General features: G+C 41.9%; 1 protein-coding gene across 4 annotated transcripts in view; it reads left to right on the top strand.

The window, feature by feature from the left end:
- The window catches only part of Camsap2 (calmodulin regulated spectrin associated protein family member 2), an 88,658-nt gene that overhangs the window by 4,853 nt on the left and 58,820 nt on the right, over positions 1-24,985 (top strand). For all 4 annotated transcript variants that reach the window (XM_006982422.4, XM_016000976.3, XM_006982421.4 and 1 more), the window contains exon 2: positions 15,102-15,361. In XM_006982422.4, the coding sequence (XP_006982484.1) occupies positions 15,102-15,361 (260 nt within the window). The remainder of the gene's footprint in view (positions 1-15,101; positions 15,362-24,985) is intronic.

Below are 24,985 nucleotides of genomic sequence, written 5' to 3'. Positions count from 1 at the left end.
AGCTAAGAATTGCATTGTAAGTGGGCCAGTGGGATGGCTCCGCCCGAGTCTGATCCCCGGGACCTACATGGTAAAGGAGATAGCTGACTGACAAGCTGTTCTCTGACCGCCACACATACACCACGACACAAACCTCCCGTCCTCCCCCAGACATAAAGAAATGAGTAAATGTTGATTAGTTTTTAGAAGAAAGGAGGATAGCACTGGAGCCCTGGGAGGGAAGGTGCTGGACAGACAGTGGTTTAAGCAGAGAGCAAAGTCTCTCTGCAGTGGGGACAGTGACATTCCCAGGGAGGCTGGTAAGGATGGCAGAGCGGCTAGAGGCTGGTCTGGAGAGCGCACATGTGGCTCAGCGGTCGGTCGGGAGCAAGGTCTGTGTAGTAGAGGAGGCTGTTTTCAACAAGAGCCTGGAAACTAGGGTTTGTGTGCAGGCCGAGGAGGGAGGCCGTCCAGGGGGTGGTAGTGAAGCCACAGGGTTAGCGAGGTTTATGTAGTGAAGTTGGGAAAACTAGCTTGAAAGGTAAGTTAGTGCACAGTACTTACGACTGGGTTTTGTTATTGTTAGTAGATAAATTATCCTAAACACACTGAATTAAAATAAAAACTGTTATTTTATTATAACATGCACAGAACAACTCTATTGAGCAGATATGTTATTTTTTCCCCTAAGTCTCTAAATCAGGGTTTCCCAACTGCAGATCTATTGATCAGGTAATTCTTCATTCTAGGGGCTGTTCTGTACATTATAGAATTTCATCAGCATCCTTAGTTCTTTTCCAAATGCCGATAGCATTTTCTATCCCTGCTGGAAACTTGTAACACAGTGCCAGATTAAAAGAGTATTTGTATATCAGAATGGAAACAATATCCAGATTGAAAGCAAGAAGTTAGGAAATGTAGTTTTCCTTTTTAAAGAAATAGGCATAGAGGGGCTAATTAAATTATCTTTGACCATCCAGCTAAACATAGTGAAGTTTTTCCTTCTTGCCTGGGACCCTGACCTACTCAGTTTATATTCTGGGCAAGGTGGCATCCTTGGAAATCTTTTTCAGAAGCTCTTATGAAGTACACTTTAAAAAGGCTGAAAAGTTTTAAAAAAAATGGCTGAAAGGTATCCTTCATGTTACATACGTGTTACATACATGTTACCATAAAGAAAAACAAAACCTGGAAATAGCATAGGGAATGGATTCGAGTCGGACTAAAGTTATGATGGGGACTCCATTGGAAGTTAAAGGTGGTAAATGTAGACACCTGTGACAAGGTTGGAAGCGGATAGGAGAGTTTCATTTGTAATTAATGGGAAGCCCAACTCAAATTGACTAACAATAAAGAGGATTTATTGGTTTGAAAACTCCAAGAGTCCTGAGTTTCCGGGTGCTCTTTTTCCCGTGAGCCCTTTAGCTGTGCCCTTCATCACGGGTGGGCTTCCTTCACTAGTGGTCCTGGTACAGAGTAGCTATGGGCAGTCCAGACGCCATCCAGAAACACGGTTCAGAGCCCTTTCCTGATTAGTACACGCAAGTTCTGCAGTCTTTTCTTGCTGTTCTCTTTTTCTTAAACAAAACTTTTTGATGATACCTCTCATCCCTGTATAGTAACAGGAAAGTTTTGTGGCCTCATTACCGCTACAGTCGTGAACTTGTGGCCAGTCTTGATCCATCTGTAAATACTTCCACTCCCACCAATTATTTCAGGCAAATCTGAAACTGCTCTATCTGTCCAACGGCAAATTAAAATCTACCCATGTCACCGTCACCACAAGTCCCACCCCAAGGCATAGGGACTAGCATTTCCGATTGTTTCATACATTCCTTTTCTTTTTCTAGTAATTGACTTGTCCCTGTCGGATCTGCAAAAGGGCCATTCGTTCTAAGTTTTCTGTCTTTGTTTTTCCAATAGGTAGACTCCCTCTCTGTCTCATTTGTCTTTCTTGCGACTTGCTTGTTGGAGAAAGCAGACTGTTCAATACAACTTCTTGGGTTTCAGCTGTACCACTCCTGGGAACAAACCCAAAGGACTCTCTGTCCTCCACAGAGACACTTGCACATCCGTGTTATATTATCCATGTGTATTAACATTGTGATAGCAGGGAAGCGGAACCCTCTTAGTGCTCATCAGCAGATGGGCGGATAATGAAATGTGGTGCATGGACACAACGGAATGTTATTCAGCTGTAAAGGAAAATGAATCACAAAATTGGTAAAGAAAACAATGGATGAATCTGGAAAGTATAATATTAAGTGTGGTCACCTAGACTCAGAAAACCAAAATCTCATGTTCTCCTGAATGTCCAGATCCTGCCTATAGGTATACATGTATATATGTAAATAGCTGTGAAGTCTAAAAGTCTGGAAAGGAGTCCAAGAGGAGGGCCATAGGTGGTGAGGAAAGACAGAGGGGAGGCCATGGGACATGACGGATGAAGAGAGTCGTGTGGGGAGGCTCCAGTGCGGAACAGGGAAGGTGGGGTAAGGCACCACAGGACACACTTCGTTCAAAAATGTCATAATGGTGTTGGACACATTACATGCTGATAAAAAGAAACCTTGGGTTTGTTGTTTTGAGACAGGGTCTTATGTGGCCCACTCTGGCCTTGCACATTTGCGAAAGATGACCTTTAGCTCCTGATCCTCTTGCCCCTATCTCCCAGATAGTTTTGTAGGAATGTGCCACTATACTTGGCTTAATGAAAATTTTTATTCTTTAGAGCTCCAGAATTGTTTAACAAGTTTCTTTTTTCTCCTGTGTCTCTAAGTTGATAATTTGATATAGAGAATAGATTACATTCAAATAAAAAAAATATGTGTTGTATATGTGGGTTTTGTTTTAACCAGGTGGCACTTCATATCTGACTATCATTCTGTCATGATGTCTTCTTTTGCTCATTGGAATGCCCCTTTAAAAAAAAACTTGTGCTGCGGTGCGTGGTGGCGCACGCCCTTAATCCCAGCACTTGAGAAGCAGAGGCAGGTGGATCTCTGAGAGTTCAAGGCCAGCCTGGTCTACAGAGTGAGTTCCAGGACAGCCAAGGCTACACAGAGAAACCCTGTTTTGGAAAAGAAAGAAAGTTCTCTGTATCATTTAGTTGCCCTGAGTGCTTTGTGGGAAATGATCCTGATACAGTAATAACCTCTAAGCACATACCAGGTAGCCTGCCCCAGCAGTCTTAGACTAGAAAGTAGACAAAATAACTTGAAATGCTCACCCTTTTAAATCAATATACAGGGAGAAGCAAGAGGAAAAAGATAAGTTAATATAATTAGGATAAGGGGGAAGCAGGAAGAGCCCTATTTCAAATTCTGCGGTAGAAAATACCTTTATGTCCATCCTTTCTGCCACTTTAGTTTTTCCTGCTCTTGGTATGATCATCAGGGCCAGAGTTGAAATTCCAGCAAGGAGCCCCTTAGGAAACACAGCCATTGTCTGTCAGAGACATTGGAGGAATGAGCATGCCTGCCACAGTTGATGCTTACCAGGAAGCCTGATGAATAGTCATGGATTTTGTGTTCCTTGGGTAGCAAACATAGGCCAAAATAGGGATCATTGTTGGGTGGCTGGATTAAGGACTCATAAATATTAATTTTTATAGACCCTTTGTCTCTATATTTACTGTATCATAAATATTTAGTACCGTATATGTATATATATTTGTAGCATGAATATTTAGTATCTAGGTGCTTCATGAATATTAGGATATCTTTATTTTTTCCATTCCTTATGTTTGTTATACATATACTACTAATACTTCAATACATCCTGTTAAGTCTCTGCTTGCTAAACTTTTCCTTACTTTAAATATCTCAACACAGTTATGCTTCATAAACTACAAACTCACTTATCTTTATAATAGAATTGAATAGTCTTAAAAGTAAAGGCCATTGAGATATAGGGACAGCAGCATAAATGGTACATTCTTTCCTTTTGTTAAAGGGAACTTGGACCAAGCTGTGACTCACTGGCCCCTGGGAATCCAAAGGGTGTAAAGAATAGGAAGAAAGAGCATGGCAACACGGTGACCAGAATGTGCAAGTCTCTGCTGTCGATGAGAACTTGGTTTCTGGAAGCTGAGTGGGGCTGGCAGAGACAGGGTCACTTTTTTCTTACAGGCCAGAGGAAGGATTTTAATCCTCAGAGAAGGAAAAATAATTGAAAACCCTTGGGATGGATGGGCTCTGTGCCATGATTGAATTTGCTTATGCAAAATAAGCAGAGTTTGACTAGAGAGAATGACTTCATTTTAAATTTGATTTTAATTAATTAAAAGTGTGTGTGTATTTGCGCGTGCAGATGCACAGGTGCTTTCACAGAGGTGAGCATTAAGTGTCTTCCTCTATTGCTCTTTTCTTTTTTTTTTTTTTTAAAGACAGGCTCTCTCAGAACCTGGGGCTCACCACTTTGACTATGCTTGCTTGGCATCAAAGCCCCCACGATGCTCCTGTCCCCTTCCTCCCAGCACGGGGGTTCTCGGTGTGTGCTGCCACACCCATCTTTTCACATGGGTGCTGGGGGTCTGAACTCAGGCTCCTCTGCTCGCACAGCAGACATTCACCCACCCACCGAGCTATTGTCCCAGCCCCAAGTAGGGTATGCTTTGGAGCGAGAACAAAAATGAATGTGGGGAGATAAAACTAGCAGTAAATGGAGTAATTGAGATGAAAATGCTGATTACATGGACCAAAGAGACGCAAGTTGACATGGTAAGGGGAAGATTTGGACTGGGTTTGGAATGTTTTGAGGGCTGAGAGAGGGCAATAGTAGTAATGATCACTCCCTGGTTTCTGTCTTGTACAACTAGATGACCACTGTAGTTCACTGGTGTATGGAACTCTAGAAGATGTTCAGGTTCGGCAGGAAATATTGGTAGTCAGCATTTTGAGGTCTTAGACTTTTCCCTTTACCTAGATTTATCAACTTAACATACTGTCCAGTTTATCATTCTAGTCTCCCTTCCCCTTCCTCTACACAAATACATATATACATTATATATGTGTGTGTGCACTTATATAAGTAAGTACAAATATATGTGATTTTTTTTATTTGACTGTGCACTGGGGACATTGTACCCCCCTAATACCCGAGATGTTTTAATGTATTTCTTTAAATGTAAGTTAATTCGCTTAGATAATCCCCATAAAAAAAATCAGAAAATTAACTGTGATATATTTTCTAATCCACAGCCCATGTCCAATTTTGTTTCAATGCTAATTGTTTCTATTTTATTTCTCATTGCAAAATCAAATCCAAGATCATGCATCATATGTAGTGTGTTTAAATTCACTTTGAAACTTTAATAGTTTGTGGTCTGTCGTGACAGCAGTGTTCTGAAAGCCCAAGCACTGAGCTGCAGGCTGAGCTGTGCATCAAGCTTTCCCTTGCCTCTGTATTAGTCCTTGTCAAACTCCCTTTACGCTGCGTGCCTGGTAAAAGCAGCCGGTTTCCTCCGGCAGTTGCCTGCCTCACCTCCTTCCATGGGGTCCTCTTCAGTGCTCCGGAATGCTGGGCCCTCCTTAGCAGATGTCTCCCTCCACCTTGGGTCTGAGTGACTAGAATGGTGATGAGATCCTGGCATGGGTTCTGGCTCTGCCCCAGAATAGGAGTGCCTAGACTGGAGAACCAGGGCACGGAGCTCTTCCCTCGGTTCAGTTGATAGAAACTTGGGAACTAGAGACCGTGTCCCCAGCCTCTGGTAATGTCTGCTTTCCCTCTTCCATCTGTGGCCTTTCTTTCTCACTTGCTTTCTTCTCTTAAGATCACCACCACCAGAGCCACCACCTGGGTTTTGGCCAGCAGATGTGCCCTGCTGCCTCTTTGCACAGTGCCATCTCTGCATTCCACAGGGCCCTTGGCAAGGTGTGCCAGCACCTAAAGACAAGGCAAATAGCCCAAACGATGTTCAAAGAGAAGTGTCCTTCCCCACTGTGTTCCTCCCAAGGTCGGAGTGACTGGACATCCTCTTGGACAGTGATGCCATGAAGGGCTGGGGTTGGGGAGAGAAGTAAGTGGTAACTCTTCTTTCCCGTCAGCCCCCAGTGTGTGGGCCTTCAATGTTAATTTTTTTTAAATAAAATGCACTTTTATCTTAGAAGAAAAATGGGTCAGTTATTTATGGAATGTCTCTGAACTTGGATTTGTCTAATATTGTAGTGATTGAAGTTAATACAAATCTGGCAGAACTACCACAAAAGATACTTATTCTCTGAATCAGATCACATGACCCTTGGTGTTTGTTTCAGTGTCAGGGATGTTTACTGTGATCATCTGCCAAAGTTTACTCCACTATAAATGAGTTCGTTACATTTAAAGAAAAGATTTATTTTTATTTTATATGCATGAATGTTTTGCCTGCATGTATGTCCACACACCATGTGTGTGCTTGGTACCAGAAGAGGTCAGAAGAATGTATTGGATCTCTGGGAAGTGGAATTACAGATGGTTTGAGCTACTGTGTGAGTGCTGGGAATTCAACTGAGGTCTTCTGCAGAAACAGCACTTTTTTTCCCCCCTGAGACAGGGTTTCTCTGTGTAGTTTTGATGCCTGTCCTGGATCTCGCTCTGTAGACCAGGCTGGCCTCGAACTCACAGAGATCCACCTGGCTCTACCTCCCGGGAGCTAGGATTAAAGGCTTGCACCACCACCGCCCAGCAACAGCACATTCTTTTAACCACAGTCATTTCTCCAGCCCCACTTTTTAGTTAATAATTTATGGGGATTTGATTCTGTAAACTTGTACCTACTATTTTAGCATCCAGTAATGATTTTGCCTGGATCTGTTTTAACTTGGTTATTGCTATCATTTCTCCTCATTTATTAGTTGGTACTCTACTATAAGGAAGAGCTTTTTCTTTCTTATGTATTTACTTATTGGGACAGAATCATTAGTTCCTCTTTCATTTAATGAATTATAATCCTTTATTGTTATGCATTGGTATAATCAAATTGCCCAGGTTTGGCCAGGAGGATTCCCTTCCATCCGCATCCTGTGTTCTCTAGACATAGTTGGATCGCTGCTTACAGCATTTCCTTCCTCTCTGGGGTTCACACACACACACACATATATATGCACATGTGTGTGGGAAGAGAGATGTTCTATGCTATCCTGTACTTTATCCGTACCAGGTTTTGATGGGAAGAATGCTAGAAACTGAGGTACAGCTTAACCTCTAGGTTCATTGCTTGTGGAATGTTAATTTAGCAGACAGCTAGCACACAGAACATAAAGCTACATGTATTTTTTTTATTTTTCTCTGTGTATAATATGTTTTAAATACACTGTGTACTGACATTTACCATTTTATACAACACCAAAGTGCCTTCTAGTCCTCATTATATTGTAATCCCTTGGTCATTGAGAAACCCAACTCCTGTGAGTATAGGTTTGTTTTTTTTTTTTTTTTTTTGTTTTTGTTTTTTGGTTTTTCGAGACAGGGTTTCTCTGTGTAGTTTCGGTGCCTGTCCTGGATCTCGCTTTGGAGACCAGGCTGGCCTCGAACTCACAGAGATCCGCCTGCCTCTGCCTCCCGAGTGCTGAGATTAAAGGCGTGCGCCACCACCACCCGGCGAGTATAGGTTTCTTTGCGGCATTCAAGTGAATTAAGTAGGTGGGTGCTTCCGTAATGATCTGGAACATAGAACTGGCCTCAGGGTGGTGGAAGGAGTGAGGTGGGACCTTCAGTTCGAGAATGCCATGCAGTACATGCACAGCACCCAGCACATTGCTTGCTAGTGGAGCTCAGAGAAGGGAGGACTTCTTATTGATACCTCTGTGTTTAGGGGCTGTGCTTTATTTTAGTAACCAGTCGAGAGCCTGCTCCAGGTCATAGTTCTGTGCACCAGTGACACAGGACAGAGTTAGGAGGGCAGAAAGAAAGATGCGAAGTTAGGGAATAATTACAAGTGCTGCAACTCCAACTTTTGGGAGTCGGTTCTTAACATCCGCCTTGTTGATGCAGAGCACGCTGTTGTTTCTACTGTACTCGGCTAGCTGGCTTGTGAACTGACCTGTCTTAGAAGTGCTGGGGTTACAGTTCAGACTCAGGCTGTCAGGCGTGGCAGCCAGCCATTTGCTCACTGAAGCGCTTTCCAGCCCCCTTAACATTCTGATAGACAAAACCATCTTTGATTGTAGCTTTCTTAGATTACTGGTACTATGAGTTTCTTTTCCTGCTAGTGATTGCTCTTTATGTTTTTCAGTTAATTGAAAGCTCAGAGTTTGGCTTACCTTTAGTTGGAGGTTTTTAAAATTTGTATGTTAGTAATTATTTCAGAAACTTTTCTTTTTTAGGTCTGATAAATAAGGCATTCCCCTCCTACCTGCTGCCCATCGTTGTTTTAAGAAACCCGTTCCGCCGGGCGGTGGTGGCGCACGCCTTTAATCCCAGCACTCGGGAGGCAGAGCCAGGCGGATCTCTGTGAGTTCGAGGCCAGCCTGGGCTACCAAGTGAGCTCCAGGAAAGGCGCAAAGCTACACAGAGAAACCCTGTCTCGAAAAACCAAAAAAAAAAAAAAAAAAAAAAAAGAAACCCGTTCCACTTGCAGGACTGTGGGTAAAACTGGCAGCTAACCCCTTCTAGACTTTGACCTGAGCCGTACTGTCGCTACGGCTTCTCTGCGTACCTCCAGCATCTCCAGTGCTTGTGAATTTCGAAGCTGAAATCTAGTCAGGTTGATAGTAACACGATGGAGACACGTCCTGTTAAAGACCTGGCACACAAGAAAAACTTGTCTCAGATCCTTTGCAGTCCCACGGTGGTATTTCACTCAGCCATTCTGTAATTACGAAGTTTTTGCTTTTTGTTCTGGAGTTGAGAAAAGAATGAAACATTTTACCTGTTTTTGCCTGTTTCTTTTCTAATATGCTGTTTAAGCTCATTTTTTCAAGAAACATACAGTTCCAAATAATTTTGAAAAATAATCTATAAAGCATTATAATCTGTTTGAATGTCCTTGAGGGTTTGTTTCAGGTGCTTGTGTTGGGTGTGGGGGCTCACACTTGTCACCCCAGCCTTAGGACACTGGGACAGAAGAACGGCTACAGCAGGGTGCTCAGGATAGTTTGTCTTTCTTTCTTTTTAAGATACCCCCTGTTAAGTCTGTCCCCTGACAGCTTCTACAAGTATATAGTCACTCTGATATGTCACCTCCCATGCTCTTTGAACCCCCACCCTCCTTCCGGGGAGTCCCTTTGCTGCCCATTCTTCTTGTTTGGTGGCTTGATGAGTCTAATCAGGACCGTCTGTGCGGCCAGGGGTTTAGAGCTCTTTTTTGGCACCTGGTGGCCTAGCTCAGTGGTATACAGGACTAGACAACATCTGTTCTTCTCCCAGAATCTACGAGTAGCCAAGAGTTTAGTAAGGAGGGCAGGGCCATGAGATACATGATGTATTGATAACAGGCTCATTGCAGGCTGTTCCAGCCGCTGTGAGGACATGATTATATTGGCTGTGCTGTGCCCAGAAGATAGCTTTCACACCAGCTCTTACACCTCTTCACCCCCACCCACCCACCCCAGCCCCACCCCTCCCCCTTCCCCCCCAGTCTCCCCACCCTACCCTCCCGAGACAGGGTTTCTTTGTGTGGTTTTTGGAGCCTGTCCTGGATCTAGCTCTGTAGACCAGGCTGGCCTCGAACTCACAGAGATCCTCCTGGCTCTGCCTCCTGAGTGCTGGGATTAAAGGCATGCGCTACCACCCGGCTCACCCCTTCTTCTGTAATGTTTTTCAACCCTTAAGCAGTGTTTCTCAACCTGTGGGTCACAACCCCTTTGGGGGATCAAAAGGGTCACCTGAGACCATCAGAAAATAGATATTTACATTACAGTTCATAACAGCAGCAAAATTACAGTTATGAAGTAGCAATGAAAATGATGTTATGGTTGGGGCATGAGGAACTGTATTAAAGCCTCGCAGCATTAGGAAGGCTGAGAACCACTGCCTTAGAGGAGGGTATGAATGACTTCAGGGCTGAACCAATTCAACCATCACCACTTGAGCAGCCACATGCTCTGTGTTTATTGCTGTTCATTGTAAAGAGAAACTTCTCTGATTAAGGCTGAAGGCAGCCTGTGATGTAAAAAAATATTTATGAAAACAACTTGGTATCATGACAACTTTCTCATTCTTTAGGGGTTGAAAAATACTTTTTGGGGGGTTCAAGACAGAGTTTCTTTGTGTACCCCTATCTGTCCTGGAACTCACTCTGTAGACCAGGCTGGCCTTGAAATCAGAGATCCTCCTGCCTCTGCCTCCTGAATTCTGGGATTAAAGGTGTGGGCCACTGTAGTATAATATTATTTTACGGTGTGTTACTTTTGTTTATGCTGCATTTGTTTAACTCTGTGAAGTTGTATTGCTGTGCCTGTCTAAAACACCTGATGATCTAATAAATTGCTGAACAGCCAATGGGGAGGCAGGAGAAAGGATAGGTGGGGCTGGCAGGCAGAGTGTGTATGTAGAAGGAGAAATCTAGGAGGAGGAGGAAGAGGAGGAGGAGGAGGAGGTGGAGGAAATGGAGGAATGAAGAGATCTAGCAGCCAGAGAAGGAGGAGGACTCCAGGGGCCAGCTACACCCAGCTTCCCAGCACACCATGGAGTAAGTGTAAGATTCACAGAAGTAAGAGAACGGGAAAAGCCCAGAGGCAAAAGGTAGTCATGATAATTTAAAGTAAAAAGCTGACCAGAAACTAAGCCAACCTAAGTCCGGGCATTCATAATTAAGAATAAGCCTCCTGATTTATTTGGGAGCTGAGTGGCGGGCCCCCCAAAAGAACAGAAACAAACACCAATAAGCCACCACTGCCTGGTAAAAAAAAATATTTTTTAAGCATATTTGAAGTAATCTTTTGTTTGTAGACAGGGTTTCTCCGTGTAGCCCCTGATTGTCTTGGCTGTCCTGGAACTCACTTTGTTAGGCCAGGCTGGCCTTGAACTTAGACATGCCCCTGCCTCTGCCTCCCAAGTGCTGGGTTCAGAGGTGTGCACCACCACACTTGCCTGTCTAACTGCTTTCTCTTCTCCTTGTACCATCGTTGTTTTCAAAGTAGACCTTTCATCTAAAGTTTACGGTATGCTTTAATAAAATGGAAATAGCCCCTAGGCCTTCCACCTTGTGATTTTGGAATATCAAAGCTATTTTTTACTGTATTACCTGCTTAGAGCTAGATTTCTGTATTTATAGCTGTGTGTCTTGGGACTAGGTAACTGTTCGTAAGTTTTTTATATCAAACACATATAAAAAGATGGTTAGGATTCATGTTTAGAGCAATGCCTGACAGACAATGTTCTAAGTATTTACTTCTCTTATTTACCTGTGTATTGCCTTAATTGTCTTTTTCACCAAGATACTGTAAAGCTGTGTGACTATGTATAAAGGGATGTGAAGTGTTTATTTAAGTAAATGTTATGTGGATGTATCAATTTGTATGTGTGCTGGCTTGTTTTATGTCAGCTTGACCAAGCTAGAGTAATTTGGGAAGCAGGAACCTCAGCTGAGAAAAGCCCCCCACCAGGTTGGCCTGTGGGCAAGTCCGTGATGCATTTTCTTGATTGATAATTGATGTAGGAAGGCCCAGCTCACTGTGGTGCCCTAGGTGCTATAAGAATGCAAGCTGGAGCCGTGTGTGGTGGCACACACTGGTAGGATTTGCTGAAGGAGGCGGAGGCAGGAGGATCACGAGTTCGAGGCCAGCCTGGAAAAAAAAAAGATGGCAAACTGGAGAGATGACTCAGAGGTTAAGAGCACTGGCTACTCATCCAGAGGACATGAGTTTAATTACCAGTACCCACGTGGTGGCTCACAACCATCTGTAATGGGATCCAGTGCCACCTTCTGACATGTAGTAGGCATACGTGCAGGCAGAGCACTGTATACATAATCAATAAATCTTAAAACAAAATGCACTCTGATACAAGCCAGCCATGAAGAACAGGCTGGTTAGTAAGCAGCACTCCTCTATGGTTGTGGCATCTAGGTTCCTACATCTAGGTCCCTGTCCTGACCCCTTCGGTGATGGGCCATGATAGCCTATGATGTGGAACTATAGACTGAAATAAACCCTCTCCTCCCCAAGCTGCTTTTGCTCATGGTGTTCAATCACAGCAGTGGAACCCCTAACTAAGACAGGAAGGTAGATAAACTTAAAATCCTAGTAATGAGTATTCACTTTTTTTTTTTTTTTGCACTGCTAGTGTTTAAATGTCAAGATTACCTATATTCATCATTTACTGCTATTATGGGAAATAAAATATCTGCTGAGACATTTCATATTAATTATCTTTTCCTTTGTTTTGGTCTTTAGAGACAGGGTTTCTCTGTGTTGCCCTGGCTGTCCTGGAACTCACTCTGTAGACCAGGCTGGCCTCGAACTCAGAGATCTGCTTGCCTCTGCCTCCCAAGTGCTGGGATTAAAGGCATGTGACACCACTGCCCAGCTAATAATTATTTTAATAAACCCTACTTAGACATTTTATAATAATTATCTTAGTGTAGGTTTTCTTTAATGGGTTTTCTGTTAATAGCTTCTGGTTAGGTACTATGATACTAAAATATAGTACCAGCACTCAAGTCTGAAGTTAATGCCAACCCCTATGTTAAATTTAAATTTGGCTCACTTTTAGGTAGATTAGGCAGCTAGGAGGAAGGAAAGTGTTTTCAATTATTAAACATGGATGATATTTTTAGATATCTTCAAAATCCCGAATTTGTAGACTTGCTCTGACCTCTTTCTGAGTCCTGTATTTCCTGCTGCTCACTGGGTATTTCTGTTTGGACATTCTTGCTGTTGTTTCAAACTCAGTATGTCTAACTGAGCTTACCAGGGTAACCCTCTCTTCCAGAATTAGTGCAGCCCCTGCTTTTCGTTTTTCTATAATACTAGCACCCTCTCTGTATTCGTTACTTTTCTGTGGCAGTGATAAACATGACCAAAAGCAACCTGTGGAAGGGTTTATTTTGGATTATGTTTCCCGATGGGTAGGAACTGCTCATGGCAAGAGCCAGTGTCAGGTGAGGCAGCAGGAACAGGGAGCTGAGAGCTCAAATCTTGAATCCCAAGGACAAAGCAGAGAGAGCAATCTGGAAGTAGGAGAGGCTTTTTCTCTCTCAAAGCCCATCCATCCCAGTGACAACTTCCTCCAGCTTGGCTGGCTGGTCCTCCTAAACCTCCCCAAGGGTGCCACCAACTGGATCCAAGTGTTCAGATATCTTAGTTATGGAGGAGGACATTCCCAATCAAACCACTACTCTACTTATAACTCAGGTTTGATCATCTTCGCTTTTTATCTTGACCTCGGCTCTATGCCTGGGTACCTTCTGATTGTCTTTAGCAATCTCCTGTTTTTACTGGCTTCAAATTTGCCTGCCTGCCTGCCTTCCTTCTCTCTTCCCTCTTCTCTTTCTTTCTTTTTTTTCTCTCTCTCCCTTCCTCCCCCTTCTCTCTCTTCCCCCCTTCTCTCTCTCTCCTTCCTTCCTTCCTTCCTTCCTTCCTTCCTTCCTTCCTTCCTTCCTTCCTTCCTTCCTTCCTTCCTTCCTTCCTTCCTTCCTTCATTCCTTCCCTTTCTTATGTGCATTGGTGTTTTGCCATGGGTCCCTGGAACTGGAGTTACAGATAGTTTTGTTTGTTTGTTTGTTTTAACACATCTTAAAATAATATTCTACAATATTTCCCCCTTTTTGTCTAAATAAAAATGTAAGATTTTAACTTGAACAAAGCAAAACTACATACAACAAAAACAGTTATCAAGTAAGAATTACACTTACAATATTCAGTCCATTTGTGTTTAGCAAATTCAGAGAAAATACTCCATTATCTATCTTATCTTAGTGATTCCAAAGTTTTATACCTAATTTACTTTCTATCATAACTAAGGAAAACTAAAACTCTAATTATTTAGTCTTTAACTCCATCAAAGACCCAGAAGGATGTAATTACCTATCAACAGACATCTTGCTGCCTGCACAGTCACCCAAAGTTCATCTGCAATGTTGGGGTATCCGTATTCATCCTACAGGCCTAGAGTATCTGGCAAACTTTTCAGTGAAGCAGGAAACTTGAAGGACTGTCTTGCCTTATATTGACAAAGTTTGTCTGTCACTTTCCTCTGTTTCCTGCAGAATGACAGACAGTTGTGAACTGCCACTTGGGTGCTGGGAATTGAACCCGGGTCCTCTAGAAGAGCAGTCAGTACTCTTAACCACTGAGCCATCTCTCCAGCCCCACAGTTGTTGTTGGTTTTTTGTTGTTGTTGTTGTTGTTTGTTTTTTTCCAAAGGGCGGTGGTGGTTTCGAGACAGGTTTCTCTGTGTAGCCCTGGCTGCCCTGGAACTAGCTTTATAGACCACGCTGGCCTTGAACTGAACAGAGATCTGCCTGCCTCTGCTTCTCATATGGTAGGACTAAAGTCGTACATCACCACTGCCTGTGTCAAATTTTATTTTCTTACCCATGTAAAATAATAATTCATCTATATGATTTCTATAGTCGTCAGTATTGAATGAAAGATTTTAAACAGAAGGTCTTATCTAAATAGTTGGAACTTCCCCTCAGTAACTTTAGCAGCCTAAGCGAAAGAGACAAAGCCTGGGGAGGGAAGGGGGGGCGCTGGGGGGCTTAAGGAAGAAGGACCAAGTAAGTTAGGCCGTCTCAGTTCTCCCACTTGGTAGCTGTAAAACTTGGGGCATTGGATTTCTCCTGTTAGGTGGCACAGACAGAGGTCTTCAACAGTGGGTGCATTTCCTGACTGACTGCTTGTGTAGCTAGTCACTGACAGGGTTAGGAACCTACTTGAGACACTGCATGTGGGCATGCCTTTATCGTCACCGCACTCTGAAGGCTTGTCTCCTGGTTGGCTTCTGGTGTGTGTCTCAGAACCATGTCTTCTATAAAGGGAATTTGTATCTTCCCTGTTATGCCCAGGTTCCCTCCCCTCTCACCCCACCCCCCCAAAAAAAGAAAAAAGAAAAAAAAAAATCATCTTGCCGGTTCAAGGGTATTAATATTTTTAGAAATAATCTCAAGTTCTGTGATGTGAATGGTAATTATTAAATGATATGTGTGTTTTTTTAATAGAAGTCTTATAAAAATATTTTCCCCTTAATCTTTATAGAAAACGTGCCAGAGGAACTTCAAGAACCGTTTTACACAGATCAGTATGACCAGGAGCACATCAAACCACCTGTTGTTAATCTGCTTCTGTCAGCCGAGCTGTACTGTCGTGCTGGGAGTCTCATCCTCAAGAGCGACGCAGCGAAGCCCCTCCTGGGCCATGATGCTGTCATCCAGGCATTAGCACAGAAAGGCCTTTATGTCACTGACCAGGAAAAATTGGTGACTGAACGAGATCTCCACAAGAAACCCATACAGATGGTAAGTCTTTGTATAGGTAGGATCCTTTCAAGTTCGAAGTGCACTGTTTGTGTAAACTAGAAGGGAAGCGTTTGGAAATTTAATGACCTCTACACCAGATGGCTTTAAAAGCCATCTTGTTCTTGTGAAATTTGTTTCTAAGTGAAGGAAGATTTTGACAAACTATTTTGGAATATTTGGAGCCTTTTAATGTCTGGAAGAAACAATTATGTAAATTCCCAACTATTTTAAAGTAATTTTTCTTTAACTAAATGTTCTTGTTTTAGACAGTAGCTATAAGAGATGGAAAATGGATCCTTGACTTTTTATAAGACAAAAATTGGGATTTGTGTATTTTCCTGTAAGGGGAGGGGGTGGGCTGTAGCTCAGTGATAAGATTGGCATATGAAAGACCTTGCCTGGGTTTGATTCCCAGCACCATATAAAGATAATATGTAAGGGGATGAAGAAAATAACTCAACGCATATGAATATTCAAGTGCTTTGTTCAAGCATGAGAAACCAGAGTTTGGATCCCAGCAGCCACGTTGAAGGCCAGGCATAGTTCTCTGCAGGCCTGTGACTCTATCACTTAGGGGGCAGAGACGGGACGATTGATGGGGCTGGCTGGGCTGCTAGCCTGGCCAAAACAATGGGAGAGACCCTGCCTCAAAGGTGGAGGCTGATAGAGATGGACAGTTGACACCCTTCTTTGGCTTCCATGTTTATATACCTATGCACACACAAAAATAATATTTAAAAATGTGGGGGGAAAATCATAAATATAAGCATTTATATGCTTCAGTCATGGTAAATTCTTATGCATTAGATATTTTAGTTAGCCATTAACTCATAGAAAATACATGTAGAAGGATTCTAAGTGGATTTAATATGTAGGAACTCATAGTCTATAGACATAAATCCAAATATTTTTAAGCTCACTGTATGCTTTCTGAAAATATAGGTATCATGAAGATTATTACTAAAAAGCAAGTCTTTTGAGATGGCTCAGTGAGTAAGAGCACTTGTCATACCCTTGTGAGGACCTGAGTTCAAATCCCCAGCACTAACATCAAACAAGCCAGGTGTAGTCATAGATACAGAAAGATCACTGGTGTTCACTTGTCACCATCCTTGCTCCACAGTCAGTGGTGGACTTGGAAAGAAGAAGGTGGAGAATGATCGAGCAGAATACCCAGCATATCCTTTGGCCTCTGTCTATGCACACCGGATGTGCACACCCACACCCAACATACACAGAGCATGCTAAAAATTAAAGAGTGATTTGGCATGCTTAAATTATTTTTCATGAGAATTGTAGTCTTGGGATAAAGGACTATTATGTAGAAGGGTGTATTATAAACCTCAAGAAGAGTGACCAAATCACCAAGTCTAATACTAAAGTGGAAGTGATGGTATACTCTGCTTCCTGCTATCTTTCTTTAAAAAACTCACTTTAATACTTGTAAGGAATTGAGAATAATCTCTCAAGAGTATTTAGTTAAAAATTTATAATAAATTATTAAGGATAACCTAGAATATTGATCTTTATCCACATATGAGATTTTTCAATTTTCATTGATGGCTCCAGATTCACATATGGTCACCCTCTCTGACTTGTGTACATGTGTACATATCATATGTAAACCATTCACTAGCACTAGGGACAATTGCATTCTGTTTCTGAACATGCCGCATTCAGCTCTTCAGGATTTACTTAGTTGGATTCAGATGGCAGCTACATCCACTTCTAAGTAATTGGAGGTTTCAAGGCCCGGTTAGATAGTTAGGCTGCAGCACACTGTTGACTCTGAAGCAGCATTTGCTTAGTAGCTGCTCTTTGAGACACAGGTTAGGTATGTGTAGGTAACCCAGATGTCCTTGACATAGGTTATCCGTCTTCAGTCTTCTTAAGTTTTCTAGTGCAGTTAGTCTGTGTGCAGATACAGTGTGAAGGTACTTGGAGGACTGAGTTAGAAATAGTGTGGTAGACAGCTACTCAGGTTTCTTTCAGCCTAAAGAGCTTGCTGACACATTTGAATGTTTAATATTTGAAGACTAATTTAAATAACACATTGTGCCCTTCTTTTTCTAGCTCTGATTTGTAATTGTTGGCTGTTAAAACTTCAGACTAGACTACATCAACTTAACCCTTTGTAGTGTCACATTGACTGACCTGTATTTTAATTGAATTGTACTTTGAATTTTTGTCAGAATTCAAAGTTTTTAGTTGCAACTTTTTTATTGTTGCACTTGTAACATTATATTACTCTTTTTTGTTTGTTTTTGTTTTTATTTATTTTTCCCTATTATCAGATTGATATAGTACAAATTCTTATCCTAATATTGAAATGTTTCATTGAGGCTTGCCCAGTAATTGAGTAAAACCAAAACTTATTCTAAGCCACAGTCATCCTAGGGTCCCCCCCTGCTATATAGTCTCCCTGGTTCTGTGGGTTGCAGTCTGATTATTCGTTGCTTTATATCTAGAATCCACTTATGAGAGAGTACATACCATGTCTGTTCTTCTGGGTTTGGGTAACCTCACTCAGGATGATATTTTCTAGTTCCAATATTTGCCTGCAAATTTCTTGATGTCATTGTTTTTCTCTACTGAGTAGTACTCCATTGTGTATATGTACCACATTTTCTTAATCCATTCTTCAGTTGACAGGCATCTAGGTTGTTTCCAGGTTCTGGCTATTACAAATAGTGCTGCTATGAACATAGTTGAGCATGTATCTTTGTGGTATGATTGAGCATTCCTTGGGTATATGCCCAAGAGGTCTTGAGGTAGATCGATTCCCAATTTTCTGAGAAACCACCATACTGACTTCCACAGTGGTTGTACAAGCTTGCATTCCCACCAACAGTAGAGGAGTGTTCCCTTTGCTCCGCATTCTCTCTAACATTGACGGTCATTAGTGTTTTTGATCATAGCCATTCTGACAGGTGTAAGGTGGTATCTCAGAGTCATTTTGATTTGCATTTCTCTGATGATTAAGGATGTTGAGCTATTACTCTTTTAAAAGCCCATGTGAGAACATTTTACTAGTAACATTTTTTAAGAAACTTTTTGAATGTAAAATAAGAGTTAATTTGAATTACCAGTTGCTTCTTTGTCTTGCTTTTGTTTTTTTTTTTTTTTTTTTTTTGTTTTTTGTTTTTTGTTTTTCGAGACAGGGTTTCTCTGCGTAGCTTTGCGCCTTTCCTGGAGCTCACTTGGTAGCCCAGGCTGGCCTCGAACTCACGGAGATCCGCCTGGCTCTGCCTCCCGAGTGCTGGGATTAAAGGCGTGCGCCACCACCGCCCGGCCTTTGTCTTGCTTTTTAAGAGGTATCATCTAAAATAATGTTATATAGTGAATGTATTGATACTGCTTTGCAGTTCTGAATAAGTTTAGTGGTTTTAGTATATTTTATTTCTGTGTGCATGCCTCACAGTTTTGGAGTCAGAGTGAATATAATAGTAGCAGAAATATCATCTTGACTTTTTAAGACATAATATTCTTCCTGATTCTTTTTTTAAAATGTGCTTTATTTTACGTATGTGAGTGTTTTGTCCACGTGCATGTGTGTGCACCATATTCATGCCTGGTGCCTATAGAGACCAGAATAGGGCACTGGGTCTCCTGGAACTGGAATAACAGGTGCCTTTAGCCTCCATGCAGATTCTGGGAACCCTGGTCCTCTGCAAGAGTAGCACATGTTCTTAGCAGATGAGCCAGCTCTTCAGCTCCTTATCAAAGTCTAAGACAGTGGAATATTTAATATTTAGAGAACTAATTTAAATGATATGTTTCCCCCTTTTTGCCTCCGCCTTCTAATTGTTGGTTGTTAGAACTTCACACTAGACTATATCCAGTTTCCCCTGCAATTGTATATTTTGTGAGAGTTTTTTTTTGACAAAATGTTTTTAGTTTCTTCTGGGAAATGGGGTTAAAATGGGGTGTGAGGGATAAATGGAACTTTCCTTGTTATTTGATATATTTCTGTATCAGTAACATTAGTATATAATTACATATACTATTTTAAAACTTACAGAGAGGAAATTTAAGTTCAAGTAGAAGTGATCGTAGTCTGAAGTGGTTTCACAATCAGCCTTGATTCTGCATCAGTAGATTCAGCCAAGCTGGAATTGAAGCTACTTAAGGAAACAAAACAAAAACTGTCCGTAATGAACAGCTTTTCCCTTGTTATTCTCTCAACAATATGTTTTAACAGCTATGACATAGTGTTAACGCTATGTTGGTTGTTTTTGCTCTTTGGCGGGGGGGGGGGGGGGGGGGGGGGGGGGGGGGGGGGGGGGGGGGGGGCTACCACCCAACTCCCAAATAAACCACACACAGAGGCTTATTCTTAATCATAAACGCCCAGCCCTAACTTAGCTTGTTTCTTGCCAGCTTTTCTTAACTTTAAATTATCCCATCTACCTTTTGCCTCTTTTTACTTTTACCTTTCTCTTTTTTCTGTGTATCTTACTTTCACTCTTACTCCGTGGCTGGCTGTGTGGCTGTGTGTCTGGGTGGCCCCTAGCATTCTCCTCTCCTTGTTCTCTTGCTCTTTCTTCTCTCACTCCCTGATCTCTCCTTCCATTTATTCTCTCTGCCTGCCAGCCCCACCTATCCTTTCTCCTACCTTGCCATTGGCCGTTCAGTTCTTTATTAGACCATCAGGTATTTTAGACAGGCACAGTAACACAGCTTCACAGAGTTAAACAAATGCAGCAGAAAAGAACGCAACACATCTTTGCATCATTAAACAAACGTTCCACAGCACAAACAAATGTAACAATCTTAAACATCTAATATCCCACAACAGGGTAGTACAAGTGGTGTGGAGGGAGGACATCGTACATCAGCACTCCATAGATGAGACTTGAGATCCCCAGATTTTAGTGTCCCCAGGGCGTCCTAGACAACTGCCAGGACATCAAGGAGTGACTATAGTTCCCTGTTTAAAAGCAAACATTTTTGAGGATTGAAGAGAATAAATAGTTATTAATACTGAATTTTTGACTAGTAGTTAACCTGAGGAATAGTTTCATATATGAAAATCACAGATGAACATTTCTCAACTAGAAGTATATTCTAGGCAAAATCTTATCAAAATTTCCAAATAAATACTGGTATCTAAGATGACACGAAAATGGACCCAGATGCTAAGTAAGATAGATTGAGAATACAGAAAGAGTTTTGATTGTTCTTTAGTGAAATACAATTTCATGGGAATTGTATTAATATCAGTTGGGCTGGAGTGCTGCTCAGTGTCATAAAATTTCAAATGCATGAAACTCATTGCCAGTTTAGAAATCAGACAGCAGTAAAGTTAGAATGTCCCCAAAGCTGTGTGGGAGCTCTGAATATAGACTGTGTGGATCTCTAGTCAGAGCGGCCTGTGTGTTCATGCTTGTTCCCTTTTGGCCTAGAGTGTGACTGTGTGCCCTGCAGCTTTGAGCTTGTAGGATTCTTCCTGCTCCTGCCTTCCAAGTGCAGTCACAGCACCACACCCAGTCCAGGGGCTTCTAGTTCTTCAATGTGGTTTTTATGAGTGATTTCTGTGACCAAGAATGTATGGGAAAGGTTTATCTAATCTGGAGTTGTATGTTATGCAGATGATACCACAAAGGCTCAACAATGTGAAGGGATTTGCCTAAGGGATCACTGCTCTGTAGGGAAGCCAGTTAGAACCTGGGCAGAGCTTGGCCTTCTAAAGCATGCCTTGGCTGTCCTAGAATTCGCTGTGTAGATCAGGCTGCCCTTGAACTCACAGAGATCCACCTGCCTCTGCTTCTGAGTGCTGGGATTAAAGATATGCTCTATCACACCTGACTAGTTTTGCGAATCATATTTACCCAGCTGTCATCTGGAGTAGAGACTGAGAGATCAAACTCTTGGTTGTGAATTAATTTTACAGCCACATTTGTGCATGTAGGAAAAAAATTGACATCCATTAAACTCTAAAAAAAAGTACATATGTATTAGATTATATGAAATGAGATTGTTTTTAGATATAGTTTGCATGATAAGGTTTATTGTTTCATTATTATGTAAATCAAAGTATTTAATTTTTTTCATTTTATTATGTTCTGAAGCCTGGGTCTCATCCTGGGCCGGCCTCCAACTCCCTGTGTAGTTCCCTTGAATTTTTGTTCCTCCTGCATATAGTTCCCAAGTGCTGGAATCACAGATGTAGATGGGTACCACCACACCTGGGTTACCAGTGGTGGGCATCGAATCTTCCTGCACGTTAGGCAAGCATTCTCCCAACTGAGCTACATTCCCAGCCCCCAGATTTTATATTGAAATCCTTTATTCTAATGAATTAAAAAATAAATAGCTTATTCTGTTTACTTAATTGTAATTCAGGTGGGATGATATGTCACTGGATAAGTAAGGAATCAAATGTTCTCTTCTGAATTGCCAATATTGTTATAATGGAAGCTTTATTTATTTACTTGTTAATATTTAGTTAGAGTTTTTGGTGAGAGGGTGGGCAGAGTCTTACTACATAGCCCAAACGGATCTTAAACTGGCCTGGTCTTAAACTCGTAGCAATCCTCCTGCCTCAACCTTTTGAATTCTGGAATTACAGTTGTATATCACTGCCTGGCTATGGAATATATATGCACACATATATACAAATATATGTATATATATTCTATAGTATATATAATTAAAGCTCAATAGTTGTGGTTCCTCTGTGCTACTGTACTATGCTGCTTTATTATACCACTTGTTGTATAGTTGAAGTTGTAGCTAAAACACAGACAGTAGAAATATCTTTTTACCCTCAAAAAAGGTATTTCTGTATGTAAAGAAGTGTTATTTTTATCATGTTTTGTGCTCTGCATTCACTGACCACCGAGAGGACATCTTCACCTGAATTAAGAGCTTAAGAATTTAGTGAAGAAAACACTGCCAAGCCCCTCAGTCAGAAGGCAGGACATGTGTGCTCGGAACTGTCAGCTTGAGCAGTGGATACTCACCACGAGGTGGATAGGATGACCTGTGTTGGTCCTAGGAAAAGCAGCGTAGGACGGGTTGACTAACAGGATGGGGTGAACGTGGTAACTGAACTGACAGAATTGTCTGACCCAACTTTGTCATACTGTGAGGTGTGTTTGTATTACAAATGAAAATGTGACTGCGTGAAAGTATAAACATGGCTCAAGGTCAGATAGAAGAAGCAGAAGCTGAAACTAAGATCTTTAACTTTTTTTCTGAGTGACAAGATCATGGAATAAATGGTCATAGTATTCTCCGTATTCTGCCTGGTTCTCTTGTTTTGTTACTGTGTGTGTACTTTCTCCTCTTTCTCCTCTGTAACGCTTCCTAGAGTACTCTGTGAGTGGCTTTAAGTCCAGTTAGAGTATTACAGTCCTGTTCTTAGATCTGCCTGGCTTTCCTATACGTGCTTCTTTGTGCTCAGACTGCCTGGTAGCTGTGTGTGTGTGTGTGTGTGTGTGTGTGTGTGTGTGTGTGTGTGTGTGTGTGTGTGTGTGTGTGTGTGTTTACTGTGTACCATGCAGTGTGCTTATACTTCACACACCCGAGCTCATAGAACCTGGACTGTGTCCCTCTGAAGATACAGGCTTTGAGCAGGTAATGACAGATCACAGGCGAGGACAGGACTGTGGTGAAGGCAGGATTCTGACCACCGCTGCCTTAATGATAAATTCTTAATAACTAAGTTGTATTTTAATCTTTGCTGAGATGATAATAGGAAGTGGGGAGGACTAGATGGGGAGCGCTCCTGGAACACTGTGTCCTTTGCTCTTTCTACTGTCTTGTCCTGCTCTTCTTTCCTGCTCTGCCTCTCCTCTTCTCCCACTTGGCAGCTATTCTTAAGATTTCCACGATGCCACCAACTTACTCATAGAGTTTGGGGGGAACTTCTCTGTGTTAAAAATTCCACTTTAGAGAAATGAGTATTACAATAGTAGGTGAAGTGAGGAGACCTTACTTTCTTGTCAGGGTTTTATAAAAATGCTTTTCAAATGTATGAGCAGATAGGTAGCTAGTCTTTCTCTGTCCTGCCAGCCAGCTCCCAAATCACGACACAAAGACTTATTATTAATTATGAAAGCTTGGCCGATAGCTTAGTCTTGTTTTTAGCTAGCTCTTATCACTTAAATTAACCCATTTCTATTAATGTGTGCTACCCCAGGCTTGTTTACCTCATCTACATACTGTCCACTCTCCCTTCCTGCTTCCTCCAAGTCTCCTCCCGTCTCTTCTTCCCAGCGTCCTCAGTGCCTGGAAATCCTGCCTAGCTATTGGTCGTTCAGCTTTTTATTAAACAAATCACAGTGACATACAGCATAATCAGATATCTCCCAACACAGACATTTTATTTTTACACTTTTTAAAAAGATCTATCTATCTATCTATCTATCTATCTATCTATCTATCTATCTATCTATCTATCTATCTATCTATCTATTATGTATACAGTGTTCTGTCTCCATGTACCCCTGCCTGCCCGAAGAGGGCACCAGATCTCATTACAGATGGTTATGAGCCACCATGTGGTTGCTGGGAATTGAACTCAGGACCTCTGGAAAAACAGCCAGTGCTCTTAACCTCTGAGCCATCTCCCCAGCCCAAAACTTTTTTATTTCTTTATGTTTTTATTTTTCTATGTATAGGTATGTGTTTGTGTGCATTTGTATGCACCATGTGGTTACAGTAGCCCATGGAAGAAGAAGGTATTAGGTTCCTTGACACGAGAATTCCAGATGGTTGTGAGTGGCCACGTGAGTGCTGGGAACCAAACTCAGGCCCTCTGCACAGCAGTCGGTGCTCTTAGCCCTGAGTCATCTCTCCAGCCCCCATGGCTGTTTGTAATCAGAGTCCTTCTCCTTGTAGGTAGTGCTCGATCTGAGCTGTCTGTCTCCCACTCCTTGTGTACCTAATTTGAATTCTTTTATTTCTAGGTAGCATATTGCATATGCCTCTTTTTACGTTATTGGGGCTGGAGAGATACTCCAATTGATAAAGTGCTTGCTACATATGTTTTAAGGGTATAGAGATACTAAACCGAGTCCTACTCTTCGGCCAAGTTTTTTTGTTGTTGTTGTTTTATCATCATCATCATCATCATCATCATCATCATCATCATTATTGTGTGTATGTATGTGTATAACAGAAGGAGGTGGGGGATGTGAGAATGAATGCTTCCGGAGGTCAAAGGATAACTGGAGTTGCTTTTCCTACCTTTATGTAGGTTCTGGGAATCAAACTAAGTAGTCAAGTTTGTGTGGCAAGCACTTTACCTACTGAACCATCTTGGCGGTCCTTAAGCCAAGTTTTAAAAGGTGTGAAGGAATTTACTGGATAGGGAAATGAAAGGTGTGATGTTGATTATGTATGTGGGGATATAAGGCAATGTTTAGTTGTAGCTTTAACATAAGGTGCACATTGGGAGATGACAGGAAATGATGCCTCGGAATAGATGGAAACAGGGCCATCTGTGACAAATGTGGTCGTCTTCTACAAGGGAGGAGAATTACACAGACTAGGGCTTAAACCCCACAGAGAGGGTCTAATCAGATTTGTGGTGCAGAAAGTCACTTTGGTAGTGCTGTGCCACTTGGGAGATTAAAATTGCTGGGGCCTGAACTGCAGAAGGGACTGGGGAGCTGG

Source organism: Peromyscus maniculatus, chromosome 11, assembly GCF_049852395.1.
Source record: "Peromyscus maniculatus bairdii isolate BWxNUB_F1_BW_parent chromosome 11, HU_Pman_BW_mat_3.1, whole genome shotgun sequence".
NCBI classification, from domain to species: Eukaryota; Metazoa; Chordata; class Mammalia; order Rodentia; family Cricetidae; genus Peromyscus; species Peromyscus maniculatus.
Note: the sequence above shows the minus strand (reverse complement) of the source record. Positions and strands in the feature narration are given on the sequence as shown.